Below are 12,086 nucleotides of genomic sequence, written 5' to 3' on the forward strand. Positions count from 1 at the left end.
TGACGTACGGATCGCTGGAACCGTTCGGATCCATCGGAATCAGGTTGCGGCCCTGTTTCACTGTTTTTGGGGGTGTGAAATGATAAAGAAATGGAAAATCATGTTTAGTGCATTTGTCGTTAATTTATAAACCGGTAGCGATTTTCCAATAGCACTTTGGACCATCCATCCCTATTTATTCAACCATTTCCTTTTCAAATTTTCGTTTTAGGTTTTAGATAAATATTTCTATCGAAAGGTTTTTGAACCATTGACTTAATTCTTAGATATTCTGTTTAAGGTAAAAATACTCATATAACGTATACATTAAAAAAGAGATAAAATTTGTATTGTGATAATAAAGGCAAACACAGGTAAGGGAGTTCTGTGATTTATATATCGAAGGTAATTTTAGGTAAAATCAAATTCTCTTAAATGATTTTCTAGCTTTGTGCAGCTTTTGGTTTTTACAAAAATCGAGTTAATTTTACAAAATAGCTCAAACATAAACGAACTAGTACGAATAAAATAAGAAATATAAAAAATGGTATCTTTTTATTAAGGCAGAAGATACCCGTTAACTAACCAACCTCTGGGTTGTAGATGCTGCGACCTACCGACATCAAACCACGATAGTAAAACAGGTATACCTCAACAACAACGATGATAATTGTAGCTTTTACAATGAGCTCTAAAGTGTGATCATTTTAGCTAACATCAAACCCCTTTCGAGGAGCCCCCTAACCACTGTTCTCGTTGCAAATGATGCATCACAATGCACATAAAACGATGCAGCCAATGACCTTCCTGGTTCTTCGGTTCACATCATCCGCAACAGTGTTTGCGTTTCATCTTTATCCATTGCACTGTGTATGCTGCTGCTTCAGAGATTAAAGCCAATGTGCTGCTTCGCGTACGCACTTGCGATGCCATTGGATTTCCATCCTGGATTCTACGTTTGAAGATGAGAGTGCTACTGCCCTACGGTACACCCCAAGGTCCGCGGTTCCGTTTAATGTAGCTTTGCTCCACTTGCTCGGTACCACCAGCATTGTTAGTGTCTCACTATGTGTTGTGCGCTTGTTTGTTTGTGAGCTTCGCTGGACTGGATCTATGGGGTCTCTTCCACGCGAGGACGACGCTCTCTCGTCCATTTGCGAACGCCCCTCATTCCACCCATGCGTGTGTGCGTGCATGCACACCATACCATCTCCTTCTGTACGCTCATTGTTCAGACACATAATGTTGTCGCTGTGTGTCGCTGCGTGGCCACTGTTTCTGTTGTTCTGTTGTATTCCATGTATGGAGGCTATACGGGGCCACCAGTAACCGGGCACCAGGGTCCGTAATTGAAGGCGATGTGTAAGAGCTTTTCGGTGTTTCAGCGACTGCCGTGCCCTCCATGGAGTGCCGTACCCTCCATGGAACACTGATGGTTGCATTGTTGCCCGCTAGGTTTGTGGTCGCCATCGGATCCGCCTTTCGAGTGAGCTACTAGGCGCCTCCATCGAAGCGCAGGACCATCCAAAGAGCATGGATCTTTACGCACAACCTTTCCCCGGGACCGGGGACGAGGACCGCGTCTTATCCGATGTCATAATTCTCAATTAGAGACAATTCCATTCTGAATGATCGCTTTCACCAGATAAAAATGGACGTCAAATACACAGCAACGCTGCTGGAATGTCGCTGAGATACATCTTCATTTCCAAATGGCCACGCGCGCACGCTTGTAATCCTACGCAGGGAAGGGTCTCGCATTGTGTGTGTGTGTGTCGTGCTCAATCCATCTCAACCCCGGGGAGGCGGTTGCCTTGCATTCCGACAGGTATCTCGCGCTATCCCGTAACCATCAAGCTACACAACAACGGTCTAACGGCCACACACACACACACACCTAACGAGCTCAACCGTACCCGTCTTTGAGGTCCTCTTCGCCATCACCATCGTCGTCATCAGATTATCAGATTGTGGCAGTGCGTGTGGCCACTCGAAAAGGCGTCTCTTCGGTAGACTGCCAGCTAACAATGCCGGCACTTTGGCCGCAATAGGACGCAACGCACACCGCACACACCGCCTGGGCTGGGCGGCGCGGCTGCTGGGCAAATGAATTCGTCTGATAATTTTATCCGATCTCACCTCGGGACAACCCGCCCCTCCCGGGAAGCTCCTTCCCTACGAGTGGCTCCTTGCGAATGCAAAGTACACAAAGACGGGCGAGCGAAAGAAAGAAGACAACAAAAGAAAAGGGAATGCTACAAACCCACATTTTCCTCCATCCACCGCCAGTGGCCTTATCTTAGTACCCGGCCGGGTGAGGGGACGGGGGTAGGGAGTGTAATTTAGGGTGTCCCTCCAAGGAGACACTCCAGCAGCGACCAGGACACCCGGCACCATGGTCGTGGTGAAAGCATAAAAATGTCTTATCTTTCGCGTACCTTTTCCTTGTTGGCGTGAAGGAGTGGCACTAATGGGCACCACTGCCCTACCGGGGGCTGCCGCCCCAAGGTGGTGCCAAGGTGTTGAAGCGGCGACATTGGCAACGGCGCTTAAGAATAGAGAAAACGGTGCCTGGTGCGCTGGCGGCTGGTGGTAAGCGAGAGCATAATTACTGGAACAGTGAATCATAAATTTCCATTCCCCGTTGTTACATTCCGTGGCGTTCTTCGCCTTGAACGCTCATTCGGTAGGGGGCGCTTCGTGGTGACAACATTCGTAAACATGCTGCACCCATCCCGCTCTATCCATTGAAATGAGGGAGAAGGGAATTGAAATAAATTACATTCTCCGTCTACCGTTTGCACAAATCGGTCAGACTATTCACCAGCTTTTGTGGAAATCTTCCAACACCCAAGTGACTGATCCTTCACACACATACACACCACTACAGGCGATCGTTCAAACAGAGCGCGAGATAAGAGACGAGAGTTCCTGGAAGTGGTAGCAAGTGAACGATTGCTTTAGACAAATAGAATCGTTTCCATTTTCCTGATCGACTCATTTCCAGCTCGAAACGTGCGGACTTTTCTGCCTTCCATTTTTCCGATATGGCTGCTGCTATCAATCACTGCAGAGCGTGCCAAGCGAGCGTGGTTCCTTTTGTCCTCGGTTTGTGCTGTTCGAAAGTCCAAATGGACGTCGGTGTTACAAATGCCTGCGACACGTTTTTTTTTTTCTCGCGCCATTCATCAACCCCGTGCGTGTAATGTCGGAGTCCAGCCTTCACTCAATTAATGCCATTCGAAGCGTCCACTCGAAACCGATCAAATCGATCCCCCCGGAAACCGAAAATACTCGTTCTGCTAATCCTTTTTCGCGTTGCCATCACACATTCGTCACCGTGAATGGAGCTGACCTGATGATTTATTTTTTATTTTTGGGAACTTGGACTTTGAGGTAGAAAACAGTTCATGGAGTTCGCGATGGAACGGACCCCGAAAACATTAAGCTCCTGTTTGGTTCGTATCCGATGCTCAGCAGACCATCATTAATCTTCTGGGGCCGGTAAAAACTGAGAGAGCCGGAAGCAAAAAAAAACCGGAACACCGTCAACCTGCTGCTGATAAGGTGATGATATTAATCGTAACCACAGTCCTTTCTTTGTGACGACCAATGAACGGATCGTTATAACACAAGTCAGGCAACGAAAACCATCCCTTTTTGGACCGGAACGCGTGTTGGAAATTAATTTAACACCCCTTTTGCCCATGAACTCGAAACACTCGATCGAAGAGGACAGCTTTTCATGTTCGATTTTCATATTCACTGTTCAGTATTCGCGGTTATCCGATTGACGAGCTTAGATACAATTTGTTAAGAACCCACGGATGTGTCTACTAATCAATTAGAACGCAACATAGATTGGAATCGGGATAAACATAGCGTTACTTACCTTCAATGTTGAGCTTACCGCCCATATGGGTGATGGTCAGCTGGATGCGCCCCCGGCGCTCGGTATGATCACATCCGCAGAGGTTCGGTACGCTCTCCTCGCACCGTTTGTGTACATTCATATCACATGCTGCGCGCATTCGATACGATCGATGGCCACCAGACGTCCAGACGATAACGACGACGACGACCACGAAGACGACAAGGCGATCGGATGCAGTGAGATGAAAAGTGAAAACCGGTTAGCAATGGGTTCTTGAGAAAGTTTGCAACGTTCCGCGATCCATTCACTATGAAAGCTTTAAGGGCGTTGCTTTAGTTGCATTAGTTTTTGATCGACTTTCTACGTAGGAGAAAGTAGAAACGATGGTTTCGTTTTTTTAAGGAATCGATCATTTGTTTAGCCATTAGTGACGGTAGTAGTTAAGAGCAGGATAGAGAGTGTCGACAGAGAAAATAGAGACAGTGAATAGTTAGTTAGAGACAGAGTGTGAGAGAGACAGAGACAGAGCTGAGAGACGCAGAAAGAACACACACAGAGCAGAACACAGACGAAGAGAGAGAGCGAAAGTTTGAATGCGAGATGAAGGAACGCAAAAGGTTTCATGTATGGTGTTCGCTTATGCTTCTCGACATAACCGAGCATCAATTCGTGTGCTTTTGTTTTAAAAAGAATAAAAAAAGACGACAACAACGATGACAATGATGATTACTGTTGGTGTTTGATTGCGTGCTGTACAGTGATTAGTGTTTAATCGGTTTTTAGGGGCTACACATCGCCGATCGGTACGGGATCGGTTATCCGGAGCATCATTTTAAGGAGTAACTCGCGGCCGAGTCAAGCTATTTTACGGGTGCTATATATGGATTACAGAGACACAGCGATTCACGTCGTTACAGGGTTGTTTAGCTGTGGTTAATGGGACGCTTTTGTATTGAGTTTCATTGGAGACGAGCATACACACCGCATTGCAAAGGAATCGAGGGGTGAACAGATGACCGAACAAACCGAAATCGATGCTACTGATGCAGGAAAATACAGACGCACACACACACACACACTTACACAGAGATAGGATGAGGAAAAGGGATCAACACAGCATTCGGAGTGGTAGCTAGCGAAAGGTTATTCTATTCGATCTCTAAACACTAAAAGTTCGCAAACTTTCCTCCAACGTCACAATGGTAGTAGAGAACACTACGAAGAAGTCGAAGGCGTTGGAGTTGGCCTCGGTATCACACTATTTCATACAATTTTAAATTCATTTCGAAAATTTACGACAGGATCTTGTGTAAACAAATAGTCAAAGCTGAATGCATCCTCACTCGAGCGAGTGATCCCGTAAGCGGTGCAAAAAGGTCCCGATGTTTGACAACCTTATACGGTTGTTATCTATCCAAGGACGTGCTCGCACGGCAGGATATCAGAAAACCGCCCCCCGGTGCCAAGCCGGTAACACTGCACACCATTTATCACCAGGTGGAACGGTCCGTTGCCCCTTTGCTTTTACCTATTTTGCGTACGCCAAGCGAAGTGTACCAAGGGCGTAAAACGCGTCAAGTACTTTAGCTACTTTACGAGAAACATTCAAGATGTCTAGCCTTTGCAGCGTTCTATGTGCGCTGTGTGTGTGTGTGTGTCACAGCACCTCGACTCACCGTCCGTCCGGAACACGCCGGAACACGGGAAAGTGGCTATCATTATCTGGAAAATTTAATTATCTACCCGCGTGTTCCGCGGGGTTCCCCGGGAGTTCCCCGTTTTCTCTCGTGCTACCCCGTGCCGTCATCGACAAGCTCATTATCACTGCGTAGGAACCGCCGGGCGGGCGGGGTGGGAGAAAGCAGCGTGAAATTCCTTTTTTCAAACAGCAACAACTCCTCCCTCCCTCCCTTTCCGACAAGAAGCAGAAGTGCAGAAACCCGGGGACCAAATTAATGTACAAGGCAAAAAGGTGCTTCCGAACGTGGTGCCAACGCCGGCTGGTTCCGGCGGGTTCATTTTTAGAGATCTCGTTTCTTCGCTTCAGCTTCCACGACACTCGACAGACGAGGAAGACGACCAAACCGCCTCCAGGCGGTGCCTTTTCCCTCTTAAAATAGGGAAGAAAGCCAAAAAGGAAAAATGGAAAGCACACTCCGAGTGGAACCCGGCCCCGGTCTGGGGTAGTGCCACGAAAAGGGGGGAGCAACTTCTAGATAATGAGGTTTCCTGGCGAGGCGACGCCGCAAGGAACACGCGACCGGAAACGCTTCGACAGTCAGTACGCTCTCTTTTTGTGTCATTTGCACAGCAACACACACAGACACACACACACTCACAGAGAGACCGTTACGACACACAACAGTTGGAGAAGTGAAACGAGCGTAAACGGACAAAACCAATATTATCATCTTATTATCCAACCGGAAACACCGCCCTTCCTTCGGTGCGATGCTCCGGTGACATTCGCTGGTCGGACATTCTCACCACGCTGTTTGGCAAAGGATGTTTTTCCCTAGTTCCCTCTAGTGCATTTTCCCATCCTCCTCGAAAAACCTTATCGTTGGGATTCTGGTTCTGCTACTACGTTTCCACCACTCCTATTTTTTCTCTGGGGTTCAATTACCAGTGCTTTACACTTGACTACCTCTCTCTCGCGCTCTCTACTTCGATTGCAATCGACCGGTCATTTTCCTTTTTTGGCGTAAAAGCGACTGTTTGTTTGCTTTCGCTGCACTTCATATTGTAGCAGCAACAGCACCGGTTACGGGCAGCTGCAAAGTGAATCCCTGGAGGCGACAGTCTTAAGGAGAGCCTGGCGCTTGGGCAAAGTGTCTTCGCTTCGCCGGTATTCATGGTTTACATCGCTCGTAACCGTGCACCGAGAAGCTGTAAACCGGAAGTAACGATGCTTCGTCCACGATACAACCGACGACGGAGGATTTAAACTGTCTTTTTAAGAACCAGTGAACGACTTTCAATCGATGGAAATTGTCGGTACGCTTTGAGAATAGTACAAAGTGAACGTACTTATTGGTAGTCTATATCTATAGACGTTGTTATAGGTTCTTATAGATAGGTGTAGTCAAGTTCCACGACACTAAAACACAGAAGAAACACTGACAGTTAACACTGTACGCCATCGTCGCGTTTCGAGGATTATGAGTATCGCTTCGAAACTCTGCTTCATCGACTCCAAGCGATCATCATCATCTCCCCTTCCAAGTACATTCCTTACTTTTCCCATTTACATGTTTAATCACGAGCAGCTGGAAAGCTTATCTCGGTCAAAACCGACGCCAACTGTACTCCGTAGTCGCCGTCGACAGCTGTTGCCACTGCTATTGCCGCTTGTCATTATTGCGTATTCAACGCGAACGCTTCGCAATTTGGAACTCAATTTGGTGGCCGTCTTCAACTGCCTCGCTCATCTGCAGTCTTACTGTCCCAGCCCGTCGTCTTTAGGGGGAAAACTTTCCCCCGGAGAATGCGCCGCGTTATCATCAGCACGACCGAGTGCACCATGATACAACTCGCTCGCGGGTGTCACGTATCGGAACTGCTGAAACAAATCTCACTTCAACCCCCGGCCGAATGGTCCAAGTTGTGGCAATTTGTGTGCGAACACTTCCTAGTAACCGCAGCACTAGCAGCAGTGAAGGTGGCGGGCATTAGCATGTTTCTGGGTTTGGAAAGTTTCGGTCGCGTCCCTCGGTATCGTCTCTTTCTCTATTTCTCTCCCTGCAATCCACAATCCGATTGCTACTGTTTCGACGATGAAGCCTCGCAAGCATCCAACTGTCGAGCGAAGAAGGGCGAGTAATCGCATTAAAGGAGACCCACGAACGCAGACAGAGGCCACAGGAGCCCCCCACCCCGCGCGGGATTCAATCGATTCCACCCCAGGGAACCCGCATAACCCTAGCTTTGGAGACAATTTTCCGCCTCAAATGAGCACCAAAATCGAATCCGTCGGTTCGCACACCAGTATCCACCTCCGGCATCAACTTGTAAGAAAACCTTGAAATTGAAACCCACAATCTACCAGCCAGCGAGCCAGCGAGTCAATTTGTTTGCTCGCGAGAAAGTTTTTGCACGATGATGATGGTCGCGCGTGGTCGCGATCTATTAGCACTTTTGCAAAGCAGCACCCCGCAAACGGTGACGGCTGCTAATGATGATGGTCCTGTGCTCTGCCTCTGTGTGTGTGCGTGTAAATAAATGGACCGTTTTCTATTAGCTTCCCGCAACACCGCGAGAGACGAGTAGCTTGACGACGCTAATCGATCGACTGTACGATGTACGGTGACGGTTTTGCGGCAAAAAAAAAAGGAAAGCGAGACAGCACGAGGAAGGTCTGTACTGTTGTGCTGGTGGAGCGATCTGGGCCACCAGAGTGAATTGTCTGAGCTCGTCTGTTTTGAGCTCCCCGTTGAAAATTGCGGAACGATGCGGTACGATGCTTACGACCATCAGCACCATTCGCTTACGATGATAGCATCGTAACCGAAAAGGGTTTACACACGCACACCCGCAACACACTCTCTTTATTGATCCGAGATTCTGAAAGACAGCTATCTGGCCTGACGAAGACAGCAAGGCCATCATCAACACGACAAAACGAGCGAAGGGGTGTAGTTCCTAGCGAGCGAGGAAATTGTTTAATTTAAACTGATCAGTTTCAATCAAGTGGCAAAGCAGCGGTGGATACGTCGTCCCTTGTGGCGCAGCGTAGATTTATCCGTCCCTATCCGTCCCTATCCGCCTCTAGCTTATCAGCACCGATGATGAACCAGCATCATCGGCCCTTCTTCTCGGTGAGGATTAGTCAAGCACCGGCTGTATGTGGGACCACAAATTGGTCCACAGTCCCACATAGTAGTATAGCGAGCCATTCTCTGCCGAAACGCAAATAACGTCCGATATTTTCGCATATCCTGAGGACCACAACAAACCTTGACCGGAACGTAGCAACCCTCTGGGTGATGGTCTAAAAGGGGTTGTCAAAGTTATGAATGTTACACTGTCCGATGGTCCGATTAGCACGAAGAACACATGATTGAACCATCATTCTTTCCTGCTGCTGACCTTCAGTGGTACCTTCAACGAGTACGAGTCCTGTAGCAGCAAGCCGGAACAATACATTTGAAAATGCCGAGGATTTAATCCCCCGGCAGTACTATCGGGCATCAGGAGTCGTTCGTTTGTGTGAGCATAAACATCTCGGATACATTATGCTGGTGGCGCAGTTGCTCTGAACCTTGAACTTTCTGTTTTAGTGAATGTCTTGCGTCCTCCTTGCGGCCAACGCCCTGCACCATGGAACGTCTCGTACGAAGGTCTCTCCCGAGTCTCCAGAGACACATACATCGAAATTAGGGCACCACCACCATCACCATTACCAGCAAACAGACCACCTGATGGGAAATGATGTTCCACCCCATCGGGTTGCGTGTTGCAAAATCTGCCCTAGCGAAATGGGCAAACGGTAACACAAGGAACCGTCAAGGCACGTCACAAGTTAGGAGAAACTCTTTTTCGGTTTCGGCCAGCATCAGCAGGGACCGTGTTATGATCCGTTCTCTCTTCTTTTTTTCCAAGAAATAAAAATCCAACTCACCCTTTAGGACGCCTTCAACCTCTCGTCATGGGGTTGAAGGTGAGAAAAGCGGCAAAAGCTTTTCATTTCATTTTCCTCTCGCCGGCTCTTTATACTTTTATGCTGACTAAAACAATGTTGACTAGTGATCATAAATCATAGCGCAAGGGTTTTGAGGGGAGGGGAAGGAAAAAGGATTCCTTAGCCCCCCTGAACCATACGTCTCCATTGTATCGAAATTAGAGGAATGAAACCGGGGAACGGCCAGCCAGCCAGCCAGCCAGCCAGCATCCACCTGCACATTCGATACAGCTGCCATTCGACCGCCCAGAAAAGGGAACGGAGAACGGTTCAACACCGAAACCGATTTCTTAGGAATCCGTTTTCGGTGTCACTCCTTCGACATTACCTCGCCCACACCGTACCTCTACACTGAAACAGATGATGCGCCGCGAGGGCCTTGGTGCGGTACAATGAAAAAAAGAAAAAAACCCACCCCGACGAACTTGGGGCCATCTATCATGCCCGGATGCCGTGGGAAAATCCAACCTTCTGGCCCAATCCCCTGCCGCTGGCGGTGTACGTGTTTGCCGATTTCGTTCGCTCTTCCCCTGCCTTGCTGGAGCTAAGCAGCAAAACGAAACGGAAAGCAAATTTGTCACGCATACCACGGCACGGCACGGCACCTGGCAGAGCGCGTACTCGCGTACGTGATTCCGCCAGCCACTTCCTGCTACACGGTGAGCAATGCGAGGTTCACGCACTCCCTAACGGCGTCTTTCTGCAGCGCGTGAGTCTACCAAGCGATGATTTATGACCCACTTCACCACACACACACACACACACACAGACGCACTCACGACAACCGAGTTTCCGGGAATGAGTGAGAACAAATGTTAACCGACCAGCTCGAGTGTGGCAAAATGAGCACATCCGAAGGCTCCAACGCATCGTGCTCCAACGCATCGTGCTCCAACGCATGGAGACGCCTGGTGGTTGCTATAAAAAACCAAAACCTTCCCTTTGGCGTAATGGACCCCTAATGGAGACATACTGCGGGCGTCATTGTCAAATGTCAAATGCCCTTGGTCCGAGCGTCGATCCCAGACGCATCACATCGCAAGTCAGAATGCAGCAACCTACGCCCATCCTTCCACAATTGCTAATTGATCACAACCCTCCCCACGATTTTATCATGTGTAGGGGTTGGTTTTCGAATTTTGAAATGTCAATATTCCTTCCAAGCTCCTTTTAGTGAAAGGTCAAAGGGCGTTCGTAGAATCAAAACTGCTCGAGCAACAGCGCGCTCCCCGCTGCTACACTACAGCACTCCGGAATGGAACGATCTATCTAAGAAAAACAAAAAAAAGCAAACAAACAAAACACAAACCAAGTGATGAGCAGGTGGTTGAGTGGCAAGAAATGGCAACTGTGCATGTGCAGCACGCCCCTACACATTCCCTGCCCGGGCCACTTTGTGGAGAAAGAGTATGTACACCGTCGCCTCCGCAAATCGGCAGTCAAGTCTACAGAGGCATCAGTCTATGTGTGTGTGGGCAACTAGGTCGAGGCAACAGAGCTGCCCTTTTTAATTGCTTCGGTGCATTCACGGTGCATGTGCACGACCGGTACTGCCCGGGACATTAACAAGCAATTGCAAATGTTGACTCCATTTTGTGTATTAGAAAGGGAAAGAGGCGAAGTAAGAGCGAGGGCGAGATTGGAGAGTGCAGATTGTAGTTGATGCAAGTGATTTGTTACACACGCGTGCAGCAAGACCTGGTTGGTTGGTGCGGGTTTTTGGCTCAAGTTTCACTTCCATTCCTTTCCAAAAGAATCAAGGAAGAGAGGCTGTAAGGGTGTGTGTGTGTGTGTGTGCTTAAGACGAAACCTAATTTCACGCATGATCGTGTGCAAGATGTCACGGAGTTCTGCTCGAGATGTGTGTGTGTGTTTGCACGTGTCCGATTGAACGGTGTAAACGGTGAAGGATGGAATGTCTCTACTATCCGTTCCGCTCCACATTCCAGACGCGGAGGAAATACCGAACGAAAAAAAAAATCAAACGAATGTTTGTGAGGAACGGAAAAAAACGAACGGAAAACGATGAAGCGCGACTGTCTGTGGCCAGCCGGCTGCCGGCTGCCGTCTCAGACTCAGCAACTGCGTCTCGTCTCGTCGTCGTCGTCGACACAAACGGAACTATCCACGCGGATTCGCAATGGATTGGATTGTTTTTTTTTTTTTTTTTGGTTTGTGGATGAAAGGGTACCGGGCCCTATGGTTGACTATGGTTGTTGGCTAGAAGATTCTATTCTAGTTGAACGAACGAACGAACGAACGAACGAACCGGTAGCTACCTTGACACTTTAAACCCTGATGCGCGATCCCGTGCAGCATCGAACCGCAGTGATCGCAAAAGGTTGGTGTTATGAAAGTGTATCCTTGCCATTTGTGCGGATTTTGTGCCTAGAGAGTCAGAGTAGAGAGAGAGAGAGAAGAGAGAAGAGCGGTGGCGAGGAAATAGAGGCGGTGGGGATGTGAAAACAAAAACATAATAGCGAGCAAGGGGTCGAAGGAAAGCAAACAAACGGTGGAGTTTGTTTTGTGAGCATAAAAAATGGAACCAAAAGA

The 12,086-nt window shown here is 48.4% G+C and overlaps 1 protein-coding gene across 2 annotated transcripts in view; it reads right to left on the reverse strand.

The window, feature by feature from the left end:
- LOC125956081 (protein kinase C, brain isozyme-like) overlaps nt 1-12,086 on the reverse strand; it is a 55,732-nt gene that overhangs the window by 10,102 nt on the left and 33,544 nt on the right. Inside the window, exons 5-7 of one of the 2 annotated variants that reach the window (XM_049687609.1) lie at nt 11,813-11,921; nt 3,872-4,000; nt 1-60 (exon numbers count right to left, since the gene is read on the reverse strand). The exon at nt 1-60 is cut by the window's left edge and continues 94 nt beyond it. In XM_049687609.1, coding sequence (XP_049543566.1) covers nt 1-60; nt 3,872-4,000; nt 11,813-11,921 — 298 coding nt within the window. The remainder of the gene's footprint in view (nt 61-3,871; nt 4,001-11,812; nt 11,922-12,086) is intronic. The other variant, XM_049687607.1, reaches the window with a different exon arrangement.

This window comes from Anopheles darlingi, chromosome 3, assembly GCF_943734745.1.
Source record: "Anopheles darlingi chromosome 3, idAnoDarlMG_H_01, whole genome shotgun sequence".
NCBI classification, from domain to species: Eukaryota; Metazoa; Arthropoda; class Insecta; order Diptera; family Culicidae; genus Anopheles; species Anopheles darlingi.